The sequence below is a fragment of the Orycteropus afer genome, unplaced genomic scaffold (assembly GCF_000298275.1).
Source record: "Orycteropus afer afer isolate SDZICR_OR568_19922 unplaced genomic scaffold, OryAfe1.0 scaffold00063, whole genome shotgun sequence".
NCBI classification, from domain to species: domain Eukaryota; kingdom Metazoa; phylum Chordata; class Mammalia; order Tubulidentata; family Orycteropodidae; genus Orycteropus; species Orycteropus afer.
The window spans coordinates 5,480,706-5,502,686 of record NW_006921650.1 but is presented as its reverse complement, the minus strand read 5'-3'; the positions used below and the strand labels follow the sequence as shown (position 1 = coordinate 5,502,686).

General features: G+C 34.9%; 1 protein-coding gene across 1 annotated transcript in view; it reads left to right on the top strand.

Moving 5' to 3' along the window:
• The window catches only part of VPS50 (VPS50 subunit of EARP/GARPII complex), a 154,572-nt gene that overhangs the window by 68,275 nt on the left and 64,316 nt on the right, over positions 1-21,981 (top strand). Inside the window, 6 exon segments of the mRNA XM_007939810.2 lie at positions 5,158-5,252; positions 5,645-5,743; positions 9,552-9,642; positions 12,401-12,577; positions 13,985-14,103; positions 17,155-17,261. Of these exon segments, the coding sequence (XP_007938001.2) occupies positions 5,158-5,252; positions 5,645-5,743; positions 9,552-9,642; positions 12,401-12,577; positions 13,985-14,103; positions 17,155-17,261 (688 nt within the window).

Here is a 21,981-nt window from a genome sequence, read left to right as displayed (position 1 = left end):
TATAGATACAAATGATGATAAATGATGACTGAAAAGCATATAGAGATATTTAACCTTTCTGGCATAATTACTTTGATTTTTGATGGGAAGAATTTTTAGAATAGTGTGGCAATTTTCCATTGATTTTGACTCAAACAGAATCTTTAAGGAGAAAGTCTTTAGTTTTGAAACAAGATATTTATGTTCAAGGTTCCAGGGCTATTATTTTTTTAATCATAGCTTTAAGCAGTTTGAGAAAATGGTTAATTGTGAATCCTCTGTGAATATTAAATTCTTTTGAAATCAAAGAATACTTGTTTTTATTTGCTATAAATGATATCTCCCTCTTCACTGTCAGTTTGTTGTACTGTGGTAGCTTGTATGTTGCTGTGAGGCTGGAGGCTATGCCACCAGTATTTCCAATACCAGCGGGGTCACCCATGGTAGGCAGGTTTCAACGGAGCTTCCAGACTAAGACAAACTAGGAAGAAGGAGGGAACCATCCATTTCTCAAAGATTTGGCCAGTGAAAACCTTATGAATATCAGTGAAACACTGTCTGATGTATTATTGGAAAACTTTATGTATAGCCCTGAAACATTGTCTGATATAGTGCCAGAAGATGAGCCTCTCAGGTCAGAAGGCACTCAAAATACAAATGGGGAAGAGCTACCTCCTCAGAGTAGAGTCAGCCTTAATGGTATGGATGGAGTAAAGCTTTTTGACCACCATTTGCTGATGTGGCATGACTCAAAATGGGGAGAAACAGCTGAAAACATCTATTAGTAGTTGGAGGATGGAATGTACAAAGTAGGAATCTAGGAAAATTGGAAGTTGTCAAAAATGAAATGTAAAGCATAAAGATAGATATCTGAGGCATTAGTGAGGTAAAATGGACAGGTTTTGGCCATTTTGAATCAGACAACCATATGATCTACTATGCCAGGAATGATGAAGAGGAATGGTGAGGCATTCATTGTCACAAAGAATGTTTCAAGATCTATCCTGAAGTACAGTGCTGTCAGTGATAGGATAATATCCATTTGCCTACAAGGAAGACCAGTTAATACTACTATTTTCAAGTTTACACACCAACTACCAAAGCCAAAGATGAGGAAATTGAAGATTTTTACCAATTTCTACAGTCTGAAATTGATCAAACATGCAATCAAGAGGTGTTGATTATCACTGGTGACTGGAATGCAAAAGTTGAAGATAAAGAAGAATCACCAGTAGTTGGAAATTAGGGCCTTGGTGATAGAAATGACACTGGAGATCATGTGATAGAATTTTGCAAGACCAATGACTTATTCATTGCAAATACCTTTTTTCAACAACATCAACAGTGGCTATACACGTGGACTTTGCCAGATGGAGTACACAGGAATCAGATCGACTACATCTGTGGCAAGAGGTGATGGAGAAGCTCAATATCTTCAACCAAAACAAGCCCAGGAGCTGACTGTGGAGCAGATCATAAGTTGCTTGTACGCAAGTTCAGGTTGAAGCTGAAGACAATTAAAACAAGTCTGCAAGACCTAAAATATGATCTTGAATATATCCCTCCTGAATTTAGAGACCATCTAAAGAATAGATTTGATGCATTGAACACCAATGACCAGAAGCCAGAGGAATTATGGGATAACATCAAGAGCATCATCCATTAAGAAAGCAAAATGTCGCTGAAAAGACATGAAAGGGGAAAAAAAAAAGACCAAATGGATGTCAAAAGATTTCAAAGAGCAGCTTTGGAAGACACAGTCAGTTATTATAATGAAATGTGCCAAGACTTGGAGTTAGAAAACCAAAAGAGAAGAACTTGCTCAGCATTTCTCAAGCTAAGAGAACCGGAGGAAAAATTCAAGACTCGAGGTGCAATATTGAAAGAGTCTATGGGCAAAATATTGAATGATGCAGAACACACACATCAAAAGAAGGTGGAAGGAATATACAGAGTCACTGTACCAAAAATAATTGGTCAATGTTCATCCATTTCAAGAGGTGCCATATGATCAAGAACCAATGGTATTGAAGGAAGAAGTCAGAGCTACCCTGAAGAACTTGTAGGAAAACAAGGCTCCAGCAATTGACAGGATACCTGTTGAGATGTTTCAACAAACAGATACAGCATTTACTCATCTATGCCAAGAAATTTGGAAGACAGCTACCTGGCCAGCTCACTAGAAAAGATCCATGTTTGTAACTATTCCAAAGAAAGATGATCCTACAGAATATGGAAATTATCAAGCAATATCATAATATCACATGTAAGTAAAATCTTACTGAAGATAATTCAGAAATGGTTGCAAGAGTATATTGATAGATAACTTAGAGAAATGCAAGGTAGATTCAGAAGAGGATGTGAAAGTAGGGATATCATTGCTGCTGTCTGATGAAGTTTGGCTGAAAGCACAGAATACCAGAAGGATGTTTTCTTGACTATGCAAAAGCATTCGATTGTGTGGATCATAACAAATTATGGATAATTTTGAGAAGAAAGAGAATTCCAGAACACTTAATTATGCTCATGAGGAACTGTACATAGACTAGGAAGCGGTGGTTCTTACAGAACTAGGTTATACTGTATGGTTTAAAATCAGGAAGGGAATGTGTCAGGGTTATATCCTTATTCAATCTATATGCTGAGCAAATAATCCAAGAAGCTGGACTATATGAAGTAGTGTGTTGCATCAGGATTGGAGGAAGACTCATTAACAATATGTGATATGCAGATGGCACCACTTTGCTTGCTGAAAGTGAAGATGACTTGAAGCCCTTTCTGATGGAGATTAAAGACTGCAGTCTGCAGTATGGATTATACCTCAACATAAAGAAAATGAAAATCTTCGCAACTGGATCAATAAATAGCATCACAATAAATGGAGAAAAGATTGAAGTATTGAAGTCAAAGATTTCGTATTACTTGGTTCCATGATCCACACCAATGGAAGCAGCAATCAGAAAGTTAGATGATGTATTGCACTGAGCAAATCTGCTGCAAAAGACCTCTTTAAAGTGCTGAAGAGCAAAGATGTCTCTTTGAAGACTAAGATGTGCCTTACCCAACTCATGGTATTTTCAGTCGCCACATGTGCATATGAAAGCTGGACAAGGAATTAGGAAGACTGAAGTAGAATAGATGCTTTTGAATTGTGATGTTGATGAAGAGTACTGAAAGTTCCATAGACTGCCAGAAGAACTAACAAATCTGTCCTGGAAGAAGTGCAGCAGGAATGCTCCTTGTAAGCAAGAATGGCCAGACTTTGTCTCACCTACTTTGGTCATGTTGTCAGAAAGGACCATTCCTTGGAGAAGGATATCGTGTTTGGTAAAGTGAAGGGTCAAAAAGAAAGGGGAAGACCAACGAGGTGGATTGACACAGTGGCTACAATGATGGGCTCAGGTATAGCAAGGATTGTGAAACTGGCACAGGACCAGGCAGTGTTTCGTTCTCTTGTACGTGGGGTAGCTGTGAGTCAGAGCCAACTCGAAGACACCTAACAACAACAACATATATGATACATGAGTATTTTAAGTATAGGGAATAGTATAAAGAGGAAAATACAAATGAACTATCATTTCTAACATGCATAAATAACCTTTATTAACACTTCGGTGTGTTTTTCTGTTTTTTTCCTATGCTTTCTTTCAAATACAGCTGCAATAATATATTTTTGGTTGTTGTTGTTTATTATGGTTTTAACTCAGTATTGTATAATTTTACTTGCCGGTGAAATTTGTTTATATATAGAATTTTTAATTGAGGTGAAAGTTCTCACATAGCATTTTTGAAACAAGTTGGGTTATAAATGACCAAAAATGGAAAATAAAATCTCCATAATTTTCTATCTTATTTAAAACTTAAACTGAATAACCCATGAACCTATGGTCCTTGATGTAATGGAGCTTATACATCTAACCATATGAAAGTGCTGGTATCTTAAGATTTTTTCACCTTTAAAAAATTTGATATAGAATAAATGACATTTTAAAAATGCTTATTATTGATGGTTAATTTTGCTTTTTACTATGGAGAGTTTGAGTTGTGGTATCTCTTTTTAAATTTCAGATTTTTTTTCACACCATCACATGCTGCCCACTTTTAAAGATGTTTCTTGGGCATTTGACAAATAACCATGTAGTTCGTCTTTCTGTTGAGAATTAGATTTTATATGTATATTAAACTTGTTAATTGTATTATTCTAATCCTTATTTTTTTGGTCAGTTTTCTTGCTTCATAGAGTTGTGAAGTAGGAGTATTAATCTTCCAGAATGATTATGGTTTTGTTAGGTTTTTTATTTCTAAGAACTTTTGCTTGTTATATTTAGATGATATGATGATGGTGCTAAAATGTTAATGACCGCTTTACTTTCTTTGTACTTAATTCATTTATTAAAAAAAAAATTTGAAAATTGCCCTGAGGCATTTTGCCTTAAATTCTAGTTTCTCTGATATTATTACCTCTCCTGTGTTCATTTGTTCATATTTTCATAAATCTTTGAAAATATCCCTTTATTTTAAATATTTTTGGATTGTATTTTAGTTGTGTTTTTTACAAATAATAATAGCTAGGTTTTGACTTTATTTAGATAGACATTTCATCTTTTAATAGAAAAATTGAATTTATTATTTTTATTTAATTTTTTTATTTATACTTTGTTTATTATGAAAGGTCGAGATTTGGAATTTATCAGTTACTGCAGTTTGTTTTGTGAATTATTTGTTCATTATTTTACTCATTTGTCTTAGTGAATCTAAATAGTTCATGTGATCATGAATTCATCCTTTATATTTTTCTTTTTTTCACTTATTTTATTATGTTTTTCATGTACACATGATTATGATTTTTATGAGGTTAAGTTTATTGACTTTTGCCCTTTTGTGACTTCGTATATTCAGGTCTGGTGTTCTGCTTCCCAAAGGTCACAACCTTAGAAACCCTGTGGAGCATGGTTTTATTCTGACATACATCGAGTCACCATAAGCCAGAATGACTTGATGGCAACTAACAATAATATCATATCACCTTTAAGGATGTTTGCTATAGGCCTAATAGATATTTTCTCAAGTTAAGAATATATTCCTATCTCATTTCAATGTATAAACTGTAGAATAAACAGCTCTGAGAAATTGTTTTCTATGTTTGTGTTTACTTGAAGTTATCTTTTTGTCTAACAGGATGTTCAGCTGAAAGTAAAAACCTACTTGCTTGGAACTGACTTGTCCATATTCAAATATGATGATTTTATCTTTGTCTTGGACATAATCAGCAGGTAGTATTTGAGATGTTACTTGTCTTAATTCTTTAGTTTGATTCATTAAACCATGATAATAGAAGAAATCATGAGTCAATAAGTTATATATAACTTCTTCATGGAAAGGAAGAGATGTGTAGATTCATAATATAATTGCTACTAGGTGTGTGTGTGTATGTTTTCTTTAAATATTTGTAGAATTGAGTTGATGGCAGTCAGTTGTTTTTTTTCTTAATGTTTGTAAGCCATAATCAATTTGAGATGTTTGGAATTTCCTCAAGCACTGAAATTTCTTTGATTTGTTTTGAAAAAACTTTTTTTTTTAAATAAAGGAAATTGGACTTTATTTCTCTTTAAGGATGTTACTCACATTTACACATGCTTTTCTAAAATAAACTTTGTTGAACTAGGTTGATGCAAGTTGGAGAAGAATTTTGTGGTAGCAAGTCTGAAGTTTTGCAAGAGTCTATTAGAAAACAAAGTGTCAATTATTTCAAGAACTACCATAGGTAAGAACTATAATAAAATATGAATGAATTTATTTAGATGATAGGAATACTTTCGTTTAATGCTTAATTTTATAGGGTTAAGTACTTCAAGCAGTTACATCTAACTTTGAGTGAATATGCTCTTCGTGGCTCATTTTAAAAGGATAGTTAAGGAATTTCCTCAAAAATATAAAAGTTTCTCATTTTTTTTCATTGTTAAATTTAATATATCCTTTGTCTTTAAGGGCTTGGAATATTGAGCCGATTTTTTTTTTTTTTTTTTTTTGGTAGATGAAAGATGATTATCACATCAGAGGTCACAAAAAATTTGGCCAGTCTTTTATGCCTTCATGCATGCTCTGTGCTAGTAAGGAAGTTAAATCAGTAGAGATTGTATACACTAAGGGGATATTTGAAAGCATCTGACTTTTAGGTAGTAAAAGGTCTTCTAGAAAAGATATGTGATACTCAGAGTCTAGCTGTAAAGCCAAGGTTATGGACTAAATTGCTTTGTAAAAACAATTTAGCAATTTAAAAGAAGATTATATATATATATATATATCTTATACAGACATTAAACATATGATATTAGAGGATATGAACCACTTCATGCTAATAAATTTGATGATTTAGATGAAATGAATATATTTCTTATAAAACCAAACTTAATAAATTGACAAAATATAGAGAACCTGAATAGTTGTGTGTGTGTTGCAGAAATTGAATCTGTACTTAACATTTTCACAAACAAATTTCTAGGCCTGCTAGTGTCACTGGTAAATTCTACCAAACATTTAAGGAAGAAATAATACCAACCCAAACTTTTTGAGAGAGTAGATGAGGAGGAATGCTTTACAATTTATTTTATGAGGCCAGTGTAACACTGATACTAAAATGTAACAAAGACATTAAAATAAAGGAAACTTAAAAAGAAAGGAATTGTGGTATTGATAAAGAATATTGAATAAACCACAGACTGCAGGAAAAATGAACAAATCTGTCTTGGAAGAAATATAGCTAGCATGTTCCTTGGAAGCAAGGATGGCGAGATGCTGTCTTACGTACTTTGGACATGTTACCAGTCCCTAGACAAGGACATCATGCTTGGTGAATTAGAGGATCAACAAAAAAGAAGAAGACCCTCAATGAGATGGACTAGCACAGTGGCTACAACAGTGAGCTTAAACACACCAGTGATTAGGAGGATGACAAGACCAGGCAGTGTTTCGTTCTGTTATACATGGGGTTGCTGTGAGTTGGAACTGACTCTACGGCACCTAACAACTGCAACAGCAACATCTCATGAGAATATAGGTACAAAAATCCTAAACAAAATATTGTCCAATTAACTCCAGTAATAGCTAAAAATAATGATATATCATGAAGAGATATGGTTTATTGCAGAAGAGTATGGTTAGCTGAACATTAAAAAAAATAATTAATTTACCAATTAACAAAATACAGGAAAAATACCATAATGATCATGTTAGTAGATAAAGGAAAAAATGTTGATAAAAAATTTGACTCTGGTTCATGATTTTAAAATAATCATGTTTGTGTGTATTTATTTCCTTCCATCCTAATCATGGCCTTATATTTGAAGCATATCTCTTATAAACAGCAGGAAGAATCTTTGTTGTTTCTGTAGATTCACCTGGACACTTTCTGTTTTGATTGAACTGTTTTTTCCATTTATATTAAATGTATTTATTGTTGTAGTTGGGTTTAAACTTACTATATTGTTTGATTTTTAAAAGTCCTACATTTATCTATCTATCTATCTATCCATCCCTGGCCTCTTTTGGATTAATAAAGTTATTTTTATGTATTTTTCCCCTCTTCTCTTAGCTTTTTGTTTATATATTCTTGTAGTGGTTACCGTCACCATTTCAATGCTTTCCTGCTCTGTTATAGTCTACTTTAGATTATGTACTTCCAGAATAATGCATTAACTGCATTTACCTTTTCTCACCCTTTTTTTTTTTTGGCTGTTGTTGACATAAACTTTTACTTTATATGTTATTTTCTATATTTAGCAGCCAAATGCCTTAGGCACTATGCCACCGGAGCTCCCCTATTTTCTACATATTGGACTATATTTCTTTTTTTATGCTGAGGGTCGATTGAGCTTCTTCAGTCTGTGAGTTTCAATCTTTAATCACTGTATTAATTTTATATTACCAAGTAATAAATTACCATGAACTTAACAGCTTGAAACAATACCCATTTACTCTCTCATAGTTCTCCAGATCAGAAGTCTGAGTGGACTTGTCTAGGTTCTCAGCTTAGGGTCTCAGAAGGCCAAAATCAAGGTGTCAGGTGGACTGGGCTCTCAACTGAAGTCTCAGAGAACAAGTTTGCTAAGTGCTTTCAGATTGGTAGAATTCAGTTCCTTGTGGTTGTAGGACTAAAGGCCATGTTTGGTTACTGACTCTCAACTACGGACCCTTCTCACCTCTAGTAGCTGCTTTCTGGTCCTTGCTCATTCCCCTTTCCATCTTAAAAGGTAGTAATGGCACATCACATTTTCATCCTGCTTTGATTCTATTTGAATTCCTTTTCTGTGACCAGCAGGAGAAAACCTGTTCATGCAATTAGATGAGGACCGTCTGAATAATCTCTCTTTAGCTCTGGGAAATGTTGTAGAGGGCAGCATTTTAGAATCCTGCCTACCAGTGGTTTTTTTTTTAAATATATATAATAGCTTTGTTGAGGTGTAATCCACATGGCATAAAATTTCTCCTTTAAAGTATACAGTTCAACAACAGCCATCGCCACTGTCTAATTTTAGAGCATTTGCTTTCTGTCTCTTAGATTTGCCTTTCTGGGACATTTCATATAAATGGAATCATACAGTAGGTGGTCTTTTATGTAAAGCTTTTACTTAGTGTAATATTTTCAAGATTCATCCATGTCATAGCATGTTTCAGAACTTTATTCCTTTTTATGACTACACAGTCTTTCATCATATAGATATGCCACATATTGTTTATCCATTTGATGGATATTTGCATTGTTTTTGCATTTCAACTATCAAATTTTAATTTGAGATACTATATTTTTAAGTTCTAGAATGGCTATTTAATTCTTCTTTTGTTGTTTTTATAGTTATGTTTCTCTTTGAAATTCTTCCTCCATCCTTTTCTGTATACTTTTTCTTTCTATAATTTATATTGAATAATTGCTTTAGAGTCTTTGTCTGTTGGTGCCAGTATGTGAAGCAATTCTTGCTTTTCACAGATTCATCCATTTATTGCCTCTTTAATTTAGAATCTCTGAATTTAAAAACGATCTAGGTTTTTGTTTTGCCATGCATATGAGAGCCATAGCTGTTAATTTAATTCATAAATGCTGTATATAGATAGGCACTGAGCTAAATTTCTTCTGAGAGTGGTAATCATATGATGATTATAGCTTAGAAAGTATAGTTAAGATTTGTGCTGTTTAGTAGAAGCTATTTATGATCGCATAATTTGTAAATTTTATTTTTTGGCAATGATACATAATTAGCTAAGGATATTTAAAATATATGTATTAATGTCAAGCTTTAGTTTAATCCTTTATTTAAAGTGTCATTTCCTAGAAATTATTTTTGAAACATGGTAAAATTATTCTGAAGTTAGTGAATATTTTATGAAGTTTTTATCTCTTAAGAATAATATGTTTTTAATAAATTAAATATTTGGGCTTACTGTGTTAACCTGAATGGGTTCCCAAAACTATGATCATGATGATAATCCTATAATTGTTTGCATTGTATTTAATTTCCTCATTTTTTGTATGCACTGGATTTTTCTTCTGTTTGTTGTGTTCAATTTCCCTTTATCAGAACACGGCTTGATGAGCTGAGGATGTTCCTAGAGAATGAGACCTGGGAGCTTTGTCCTGTTAAGTCAAATTTCAGCATCTTGCAACTTCATGTAAGTGTTTCATAAAAAAAAAAAAAAAACTCTTAGGTATTTACTTTTTTTAAAAAAAAGAACCTGATGTATGGAAGGGTTTATAAAAAAAAATTAAGAAATAGAACCTTAAATTTCTTCCTTAAAATTAAGAATAAGCTTCTTCTTCAATAGGGAGCCTTTGATAGATGTAAAAATCTGTCTCTTTTTACAAAATTTAGTTGGCAAATTTCATGAAACTCTTTTTGCCTTGAAAGAGGCACACTTTAAATAATTTTTTTTCTTTTTAATTCAGAAGAAGATCTGCTTTTTTGAATATCTGCAGAAAATTGATGTTATATTTCGGTCATCTTTAAAAAAATTGCTTGTATTAGCAGAGTATTTGTGATTTCTTAAAGGGACTAATAAGATTTTCTTAATTTACATTGTAATTAATGAATTTTCCTGTAAAGAGAAAATGCCTTAGAAATAGGAGAGGCACTTTAAAAAGCTACTCTTAAATAAGTTTTATTAGTTCATCGATGTCTTGAAAATTTATAAAATAAGCAGTCTGTGAAAAAGTCTTTCAGTGGTTGGATTTGTTTTTCCTTTAATTGAAACACAGTGTAGATAAATAACCCCTGGGTGATAGACTATCTTCTATAAATATCAAACTTCAAATGCAATGCACGTATTTAGACCTTTGTTTAGAAGGTGTCAGTGTGCTTGGTTTTTTCCTTTAGAAGGAATGACTTTCTATAAGCATTTTCTTATGTATCTGATTTAATTTGTAGTTGAAATTTAAAAAGAAAATAAACACATTATTAAAACTTAGTAAACTATTATAACTTTTAAAAAGAATGTCATTAAATATGAGAAATTTTAAATTTTGGATCAATCTTTTTTGGTATGAGGAAAATCTTCATTAAATTTTTATAATAAATCACTAAATCAAGAGTTTTGTAATTCAGAAGCATTTTAGAGATTATTCCAGCTCTTCCATGGATTAGCTGTGAGGCTGTGGTATAGTGAATTACATGATATGGCTTTTCTAGCCATAGTCTTTGTAATTCCCACTTTGCCATGAGCAACTGAGTAGCTGCTTATTAAAGTCATCTACCTGAGGCAGCATGAAGTAAACTTCTGGGAAAGTTTGGTCTCTCTCAGGTGTATAGTACTCTGATGTTGAGATTGGTTGGTTTTGCCACTCTGCCAAGCTCAAAATGAGCCCTCCTAGAGGCAGTAGGAATCTCTCTGACTGCTGGCTGAGAGACATGAGCTACTGAGAGAGAGAGAGAGAGAGAGAGAGACACGTGGCTGAGGATGAGACATGTGGCTGAGGATGAGAGACGTGGGGCTGAGAGAGATGCCTGGCTGAAAGATGGCAGCAATGGTACCAAGAGGCATGAGACAGAGTGGCAGGCTTACCTGGCCCATAGAGGCAGAGGCCAGGCCAAGAGGCCAAGAGCCAGAGGGGTGTGTCTAAGGACACAGCAGAAGGGAGACTGTCCTGATCAAAGAACTATATCCTGAGTGTGTTCTTGAACTTGAATTATAGCCAATGCTTTCTCAAAAAGGAGTTCGGGTGGCATAGGGCCTAAGGCATTTGACTGCTAGCCAGAAGGCTGGTGGTTCAAACCCACCAGTCACTCCTTGCAAGGAAGATTGGACAGTCTACATCCATAGTGATACTGCCTCGGAAAGCCAAGGAGGGGTCATCATGAATTGAATGTGATTCAACGCCAATGAGTTTGGTTTTATGTTTTCCTAATAAACCCCATAATATGTGAGTTCTCGGTGGCCACTGCATTGAATTACTGAACCCAGCAGAGAGGTGGAGGGTGCAGTGAGAGGGATGGTTGGTGTCAAGGTTGGTAAGAGGACTAGAGGGTGGTAGCATGTCTGGCCTCATGGGAACAGGCCATGGGCAGCTGACGGGGATTCTTTCTTCCTCTAGGGTAGTTAGAGGAGGTCAGAAAATGCTGCCTCCTTGCCCCGTTAGCAGAGATCTTGACCTTGGCACTGAGTCCTTCTGACCACCTCAGTTTTCTCATCTGTGAAATCCTTAACTGAGACTAGGTACTACAACTCTTTAGCTTTAACACTTGTGATTCTCTCATTTTCGATTGACCCTCTAATTTTTAAAATGTGGAAACTGAGAAGCCAGGTTATGTTCCCAGCATTGTGTTAGGAAGTTAATGGAACATGTAACAAGTTAGTGGCATGCTAAGACTAGACCACATCATCTGGCCTCCGCATCTGTGTTTGCGTTGTCTGCTGTTTGGTATATGAAGAAAAATAAATGGAAATGTATAGACATCAGTATAACAAAGAGAGATGTATTATTCATGCTTTGTTTTTGATGTATTTGTGGAGAATATCTTAAATGATACATGTGTATAAGTAAATGAGGTGTGTGACCTAACAATTCATTTTTCTAAGTGGTTTTGCTGACTAAACCATAGGCATTATCATTCATATTTCATAAGTAATTCTCAAAAAGTCTGTTTGTGATTCTACAAAATATACCAAAAGTTGCTTGGTAAAGATGGCAGTGTTATAAGAAATGTCATCAACTAAGTTATCTCTAGGCAAACTTTTAGACCTGTATTTCTAAGTTTGTACTTTCAGACAACTTGAAAGATTTAGAAATGAATAACCTGAAAGAAGGGTTGATTCCCCCTCCCCCCACACACACTAAACCTACAGTTACATTAGTGGAATATGTTTTATGTACTTTACCGCTTATATACTTTACTGTTGTTGCTAAAAGATATCTGGCTTCTTTGTTAATGTCTAGGAATTTAAATTCTTGGAACAGTCTCGTTCCCCATCAGTCTCACCCAATAAGCAGCCTGCCTCAACATCCTCAAAAACAGTGACCCTATTTGAACAGTACTGTAGTGGTGGGAATCCATTTGAAATTCAAGCCAATCACAAAGACGAAGAAACAGAAGATGTCCTGGCTTCTAATGGGGTATGTTGTGTTTGTAAAACATACTGAAAAACATAAGGTAGACATCTTTATTTAAAAAGCATTCTCCCCAGTGAGTAAGGCAGTTTACCTTATTTATCTACCCACCACTCACCTTCCTTCCTTCCTGCTTACCTACCTACCATACTACTTGTTTAGATAATGACATTATATACTTTGTTGACTTTATCCTATTAAATGATAGATTTTACCTTTATGTTTACTGGATTAAACTATTAATCGAGTAGTAGTATAGTTTCTTCACTGACTGTTTATATGATTTTCGGAAAGACAGATGGATGAGGGAATAGGTAATCTGTATTTTTTCACCTCTGCTATTGGATAAGTAAGTCATTTTATTCTGTGGCCCTTTCTCTGAGAGAGGGTATGTGTCTTGTTTAGTTGCCTGACAAGAATGTTTTTAAGATTTAGAAATACAATATTTTAACAACACTTTGAGTATATCAAGAAACAGTGTAAACCAGAGGGTAGTGTGAGGTAGTAGATTTGAAATCAGAGAAATGATTTATTACCTTTGTTATTTATTAGTTGTGTGCCCATTTAAAAGTTATTTAAACTTTGAGGTCCTCTGTTTTCTCATATTTACAGTGGAGATAATGCTTACTTTACAAGTTGCCTACAGGGTATTTTCACAATGTTTTGTTGGCCTCGTATGTTATATGATGATTCCTTCCGATGATGATGTTCCTTTGATGTTCATGGAGTTCACCTGGCCTCTCCCATACTTGCATTTGACCATGATGCTGTAGAGGTGATGACAGTGCTAGGGAAGCATCCTTCTTCTCAGGAGTAAACCTGAAATTTTTGTCTTTGCTCTTAGTAGAGCCCTGTATGCTAAGCCTAAGTTTCTAAGCTAGATTTGGAATTAAATCTTACCATAATGAATCAGGTGGAACAGCCAGCATGTGTGTGGTGTTGTATGTGTTTATTAGGATGAAATAACACTTCAGAGTGCTGGAATTGTATACTCAGCCTCTTTATAATGAATTAGAACATCATTAATAAGTGTGATGGACCCACCAGGAGGCCTAAGGGGGACTTTTATATGCATGTATGTATTAAATATGTATTTTGTTCTTTTAGGTCCTGGTGGGTTTTCTTTATTTGTTTTTTGTATATGGAGATTTGGTTTTGGTGGTCATTTACAAGCTTTTATGGGTATAATAATTTGTATTTTATTTTCCTTTCCTTTAATTTGAAGTGGTTAAGAAAGAGTGATGGAGAAGAAAATAGGATGATCATATGCCTGATGGCAAAATTAAAGCTAAACCATTAAGACATTTCTTCTATTTAGCTATGTTTATCAAACTGAGATTTTTATTGTGTTGACAAATTCCAATAAAGGATGACTATTCATAGTCATTTTTGAATGTCCTGTGTTCTTTTCAGTATGAATCTGATGAGCAAGAAAAAAGTGCCTATCAGGAGTATGATAGTGACAGTGATGTCCCTGAGGAACTAAAACGAGATTATGTTGATGAGCAGACAGGTGATGCTCCTATGAAAAGGTAATTACTTGTAGATTGTATGAGACTTAACATTTTACGTTGTGCATTTAAATCATAGGATTTCCTTTGAAGACTAAGAAAAATTGAAAATTGTTTTTTCTAGTGGTTATAATATCATGTGTCATGTTGATGTGGCTAAAAAAATGATTCCCAAAAGGCTAAAATTGTAATTATTTTCTCTTACCTTCAGTGAAAGTGACTTTCAAGCAAGGCTTTGAATTGATTTGAACTGGTTCAGTCATGGCTGATGAAGTGAAGTCAGAACAGATCTGAATTTTTAAAATTTAGATGAAAAGGAACAATAACCAGAACAGGAAAATTTATGGATCAAAGCCCTGGAATGGGAGACTTGACAGAGGCATAGTGAGCCCTTTCAGGACCCTGATGCAGAAGACTGGATTATTGCCTCAACTGTGGAAAATGTCACACATTCAAAGCAGCTGCCATCTTTGAGCATGTCACTTTTGTTTCTGACTCTGCTGTTCAAGAGATTTGTTTTTATACAATGTGCATGCTGCCCTTATCTTCTAAGAGGGAGAATAAGTTTCTAGCAGGGTGTTGGTTTGTAATTTTTCTTGTTCTAGTTAGATTCTGGTTCACCCACTTCATCAGCCATAACCGAACCAGGAAAAACTGGTTTAAAACCCTACTTTCCAGGGAAAATGAAATAATTGTAGGAGAAGTTCTACTTAGCAAAAGCTTTACTGGCCCTTCACAAAGTAGTTGATTTTACTATGAGTTTAGATTGTTACTGTGTTTAGTGATATAGTACCTCTTCATAATATTGAGGGGAAAAAACCCACAAATTTTGGTTTAGCCATTTAAAATTTTGTCAGTCTCTTTTTGAATTTATATAGCTCATTTAACCTTGTTCGTACAGCAACAGTCTAATTTTTCTTTTTACAGTTTCACAAAGAAGTAATCATGTTTTCAGAACTTGTAAAATACAAAATAGTGAGCATAATTAGACATCAACACATTTAGTAAAAATACACAGTTTGGATTTATAAAATCAGTACTGGTTTGGAAGATCAGAAAACCTTAGGGAAGAAAGTGGTCCTTTGTTTTTGATGTGGAGTTCTTGCCTCAATCTAATATAAATGCAGGAATTCTTCGCTTACTTCCCAGTGTCATTAATCATCACTGTTTTAGCCTTCCTTTGAGGTTCTTTATTAGTGGTTGAGTTTTATTTTATGACAGCCTACTCTGTTAAAAACTGTGTTAAAATTGTAATTTTCTGTCACTTTCTCCCAGTTAAATGGGCCTGATTCTGATGTGTTGGAGTGAATTTATCTCATGACACCAAACATTCAGTGACCACAAATACATGTTTTAAAAAAAGGATAGATTTAAATATACCTGTCTCTCCTTTTTTTCCCCAGGGTACCTAGTTAATACTTGATTAACGTAATACCTTGACTGGATTAATTTTCTCCTCAAGGTGGTAGATATTGTCATTGGGCAATTTTTTTTCTATTAGTTTTTACATATATATTTAAATATATCCATGTATGATCCATTATGAACAGGATTGAACTCTTTTGTTGAACTTCTTCATTAGATATATTTTTGGTATATTTTGGCTAAAACAGAAGTTCTGATTCAATTGAAGTGAACTAAATAGGGTCTGCTAATATGTATACACATACATCTAGATTTAATAAGGTTAATGCAGCCGCTTAAACTGTCTAATCTATCCCTAATAAGTCTGAAGAAAGATAGCTCTAGTGGTGCAGTGGTTAAAGCATTTAGCTGCTAACCAAAAAGTTGGCAATTTGAGCCTACCAATAGCTCCATGGGAGAAAAAGTGGCAGTCTGCTTCTGTAAAGATTTGCAGCCTTGGAAACCGTATGGGGCAGTTCTACGTGTCGTGTGGGGGTCTTTCTGAGTCGGAATTGATGCAGTGACAGTGAGTTTGATGTTTGGTAAGTTTGAAGAATGCGAACTACTAACTAGAGCAAGTTAATTAATAAACAACAACAAACATACCTACTGCCATTGGATCAATTCCAATTCATAGTGACCCCTATAGGGTTTCCAAGGCTGTAAATCTTTACAGAAGTAGATTGCCTCCTCTTCTTCCTGCAGAGCAGCTGGTGGGTTTGAGCCACTGCCTTTCTGGTAAATGCCTTACCCATTGTGCCACCAACTTCTAAGTGTCTCTTGAATTTATCAACTTTTCTCGTATTTCACTGCTGCCATCTTAGTTCATGCCAACATGATCTCTGTGCCATATTCTTGAATCAAGCCTCTTAACGTGGCTTCCTGACTCCAGTCTTTCCCCTTTCAACCAATTTGTAGGTACTTTACAATTTTTTTTTTCTAAGGTAGAAATGTAATCATGACATTTTCCTGGTTTTTAATGGCTCACCACTGCCCCTTCAAAGTAAGGTTCATGCTCCTTAGGTTTGATTGCATCTAGTGATCTGGCCTTTACTTCCCTCCTTTCTCATCATTTCTCCCGTTGCCCACTTACTCTATACATGGTAGCCATAGTGACCTCCTTGTACTTATCTAAGTACACTCTATTATCTCTTACCTCTGACCTTAGTGCATACTGTCCCTTCTACTTAGAATCTTTTTTCTTCACTTACCATATAACTTTTATTTTTCCTTTGAATCCATTGCTGTCACTCTTCCCCCAGACTTTGACAACATATTCATGCTTAATTAATTCAGATTCTAAGGAATTTTCATGTTTTTAAGTTTCTGAAATCAAGGTGCTTGATACATTTGATGTATAATTTCACTGGGAAATCTCTGATTTAAAGTGTTGTAGCTTCATGTCGTGGTGCTATAGTATATTAAAAGTTGTGTGGCTTAGAATGTGTTAAAGTCAAGAGAATGTAGACCTTTACTTCTTTGTTTGCTGCCTCCTCTCCTCTGGACTGTAAGTGCTGGAGGGACAGGAGGAAACCTCTTCCCTCTGCATGATGATACATAAGAAGATTTTCAGTAAATAATTGGGAGTGAAGGATAGCTCCTTGGCCTAATAATTTGTTGGTTTACTTGACATCTCTAATTGCAGCTCTTTTGTTTTTCCAAATTAAGTGTTTCTCGAGAAACCTTAAAAAGCAGGAAGAAATCAGATTACAGCCTAAATAAAGTGAATGCACCCATCTTAACAAATACTACATTGAATGTAATAAGGCTTGTTGGTGAGTAAATACCTTTTTTAAAAAATAAGTTATAGCAGTTAAATTTCATCTACTTTTGTTATTGAGTGATTTTTGCTTGGGATTTTTATTGTAAACTCCAGTGCCCACTGCAGGTGAAGGATTTAAGATTGTTGTATGTCAATACTTTTTTATCTTATTTATGTGTTGCAAATATTATAATTATTACCAATATTACTGTCAATTCAGTTTTTTTGGTTACCTGCATATTAAGTCTTTTCATTTTCCAATTTTTTTTTCTAAAATATTCCAACTAAATGAAATATAATAACTTTCTGTATGAGTCAGAATTGCATGTAAGATAACAATAGTACCCGTTTTACATTTACACAATATTTTTGTAGTTAATTGTTTCATTGATCTTAACAATCTTCCTGTCAAGTAGGCAGAGCAAATAGTGATTCTTTAGCATTTTCAGACATAAGAGTTTTAGAAGCTAAATGTTCACATCATGGGAAGTGTTGTTCTTATTATAGGTAAGACTTTTATTGGCAAACAACATGAAAAAATACCACTTTACATTTTCAGGTTTGAGGATAATGTGAATTTCTATGTCAGTATTTTCACATCTTATATGCTTAGCCTTTATATCTCACAAATAGGTTTGCACATTTGACAAATAAGTTATAGAGATATCTTCTCAACTTAATTAAGTCATCTATACCAATCAGGAATTTAGTGGTTTTCTGTACAAGTCATTATATTCTGTTTATGAAGTGATATTTACCAGTTGCCTAGATTGATTACTTGTAGCTATGAGTAAATGGTCTGTTTTTTAAGATAATTTTAGAATTTTATTAATGAATACATAGCATATACAAAAATATTTTTTAGGAGTCTCTCTTTAGGGAAAATAATGAAAAGGTAATAGTGAATTGAGAGGAAAAGAAAAGCTACACATTTTCATGACACTTAAAAAAATGAAGATATATTCTAAAAAGCTCTTATATAGCTGATTATTGAGAGAGTTAACTGAACTTAGTATTGTGAATTATTCTAGAATTTATAGAATCAAAATTGGAAAGCTGTTGAGAGGTCATTTGGTATAAAACCCATTGCCATCTAGTAAATTCTTCACAGAAGTCTTTATGGAAGCAGACGGCCACATCTTTTCCCATGGAGCAGCTATATGTTTGAACCACCAATCTTTCAGTTAGTAGGTGAAGGCTTTAACTACTGTACCACAGGACTTTCTTTCATTTGGTATAAGTTTTCACAAAATAAGGAGTTGTCTCTGTAATGCTTGTAATCCGTGGTGGCCGTGACTTCATGACTTCATGACCCATAGTCGCCGGAAACTGATTATTCTACAAGGCTACTCATTCTACTAGTAAACTGATCTAATTAGTAGAATTATCTTTTTTCTGAATTCTCTCTATATAATTCTGTTGGTCTTAGTTATACTCTTAAAGCAAAGAGTAAAAGTCTGTAAGTTTTTCCTCTATTCTTTCATATGGTCTATTTTTTAATATATGGTGGTAATTACCATGTCCTTCCCTTCCATCTCCCTAATCCATTTTTAGGCTAAATGTGCTCAGTTTCCTTATCTGATCCTCACTGATAGAAATACTAGACTTTTCAAAATCCTTGTTTTCCTCCTCAGCCTTCTGAACTTGCTGTAGTTTTCAGTGTCCTAAAACACACTGTTGTTGTTGTTGTTATGTGCCCTCACGTCGACCCCAACTCATAGCGACCCCTCCTTGGGTTTCCAAGGAGGTATCATTACAGAAGTACGATTGCCAACCTTCCTTTGTAGATAGAGTCTAAAGACAGCCTGTTTATGTTAATGAAACAATCAGCCCCAACAATCAGTGGCTTTCAACAACAAAGGTTTATCTTTCACTTGTGATACATATTAGCTCCTGACCATGGTAGCTCTGCTCCACATATCTCTTTATTCTGGAATGTAATTTTCGGCACCATTCTGAAACATGGGGGGAAAAGCAAGAGCCGAACCTTGTTAGAACTCTGACAGATCCTGCTCTGATGTGACACTCTTGAATTCCTCTGTTGTGTCACTACCATAGCAAGGCTGGTGTGATGGTGGGAGAGGGAGTATGTTCTTCCCCAGGAGGCACTGCAAATGATAGGGCAATGGGCAGGGAGTGAAGAAGAGGAGAATTGAGAAAAATGATATGCTCTACTTCATTTAAGTGATTGTTTTTATTTTTTACTTTACCCAGATCAAAAAGAATTAGAAGGGGCAATGTGTTTTACTTTAAAGGACATATATTCAGTAGAATCAAATCAAATCAAATCAAATATAAGTTTAAAACAAAATTAAGGGTGGAAAATGGTCTTTCAGTCAGTTAACTGTAAGCATTAAATGTGACTGATCTTTTTGGTAGGAATGAGGAAATGAAAAAATAAATTCTGTTATTCTCATTATCTAACAAAAGGATACTTGCCCTTATGATAGTAGTGTGCTCCTGGTGTTAAATTCAGAAGGCAGTACCAACAGGTTCCTATATAAAAATTGCTTATCTACATGGTGGACATTGTTTTCTTATCATGGATTTGTAGAGATTGAGAGACAGTAGGTATCCTATGAGTCTGAGCCAACTCGACAGCATCTAACAAGAAGTCATTTTATATGTTTAGAATGCATTTTCATTTATTTATCTGTGAATTATCTATTCATATCCATTGCTCATTTTTTAAATAATAAATTATGTTTTAATTTGTATATTAAAGACATTAGTCCTTTTTCCACAATATGCTTTGTGTAGATTCATTCCCAATCGAACAGATTATTTATTTATTTATTTTTAGTTGCTACCTGTCCCAGGTACTCTTCTGGGGACATTATGGAGCCCAGCATGGGAAATAGCATACCAAAGGAAGAAATTACATTGTGATGTCAGCATAAACAGGCAGAAAAGAGGCAGAGAGAAAGAATGATTCACTTTCTTATTTTGGATAGCAAGGGAAAGCTGACTTAGTGGAGGTGCTGACATCCTGGCCTACTTTGAAAGATGAATAGGTTCTCTTAGATGAAAAAATTGGGAGAGGAATTCTAGACAGAGTGAATAACATGTGCAAGACATGGTATATTCAGAGAATACAGCAGTTTAGTTTGTAGGCATGTGTAAAGCATGATGGGGATGGGAGGTGGGAGCAGAGGAGATATGGCAAGAAAGGAGGCAAGAACTGAATTTCGAAGGGCCTATGTAATGTTCTGTGGAGCTGGGACTTGAGCCCTGTATTGTCCTAATTAAAGTGTAAAACGATGTGTGTTTAACAGGAAAATTCTTGACTGTTTAACAGGCAATTCAAATGGTAGTTTTTTTGTTTCATATTTATAAATGCAAGTACTCATACCAATTGTTTTCAAAATATCCTTATTTCAGATTTTAGGATCAAGTTACACAGTTCAATGAAATCATAGGAGTTAAGTACTATAGGGGAGAGAGATGAGCAGATTTCCATTTTGTCTAAGATTAGCTGGCCACAGTGTGGAAGTGAGAAAGTGAGGGAGGTCATAGTGTAGGTAGGAGGCTGTTGAAGTGTCCCATGTAAGAAATGATGAGAACTGGAGCTTGCATAAAACGATGGCCTTTGGATTGGAAAGGAGAAAACAGATTTGAGAAATTTTAGAAATACAGTAGACAGGATTGGTGATTTATTATGAGGGATCACTCTTAAATTCAGATTTGTGTGACTGACAGGTTAAAATGCCACAGCTCATTGAAAAGGTGAGAACTCCTCTACTGAAAGTTCTTTTCAACTCTATTGAACAGATGGGAAGCAGACCAAGTTTGGGAAGCTGATGATAGGTTTGATTTTAGACATACTGAGGTGCTTATGAGACATTTAGTAGCCCTGGTGACATAGTGGTTAAGCACTTTGCTGCAGATGAAAAGGTTGGTTATTTGAAACCATCAGCCAGTCTGCAGGAGAAAGATGTGGCAGTCTGCTTGTGTAAAGATCACAGACTTTACTCTGTTTTACTCTGTCCTGTAGGGTCGCTCTGAGGTGGAATCAACTCAGTGACAGTGGGTTTGGTTTTTGGTTTATGAGACATTTAAATAGAAATAACCTGTAAGTGATTGGATATAGAGATTTGGAACTAAGGAGAAATATACATGGTTGGGATATTTGGAGTCGTTGGTATATAATAGTAGCTAAAATCATGATGATGGATGAGCTTATTTTGGCAGAGGCTCTTAACCTTTGGGTTCATAGACACCTTTGAGAATCGGATAGACACTTTGTCAACCTCCCACCCCCACAGTTAACACAAGCATATAAACATGAGATGGCTGAGCAGAGAATATAGCAGTGGATGGGGATATATTGGAGGAGCGGACCAGAAGAGGAAACCAGTGAAGGAAGTCATGAAAGACTGGTAGAGTCAGGAGAGAAATTAGGAAGTAAGGAGGGGGTCCTAAGAACCAGGAGATGAGAGTTTTAGATGGAAGTAGGGCCACGCTTTATTGGTCTTTCTTGATAGTGAAAATACAAGTGGTTAAAATACTGACATACTGTGCCCCATCCAAAGCGTCTGATTCAGTAGGTCTGAGTGCAGCCTGAGCCTGTGCATCTTTAGCAAGTTTGCAGACAGTGTTGATGCTGCTGGTCCGGGTGTCAGAACCATTGGCTCCTTTCTGTATTGTCCTAATTAAAGTGTAAAACGATGTGTGTTTAACAGGAAAATTCTTGACTGTTTAACAGGCAATTCAAATGGTAGTTTTTTTGTTTC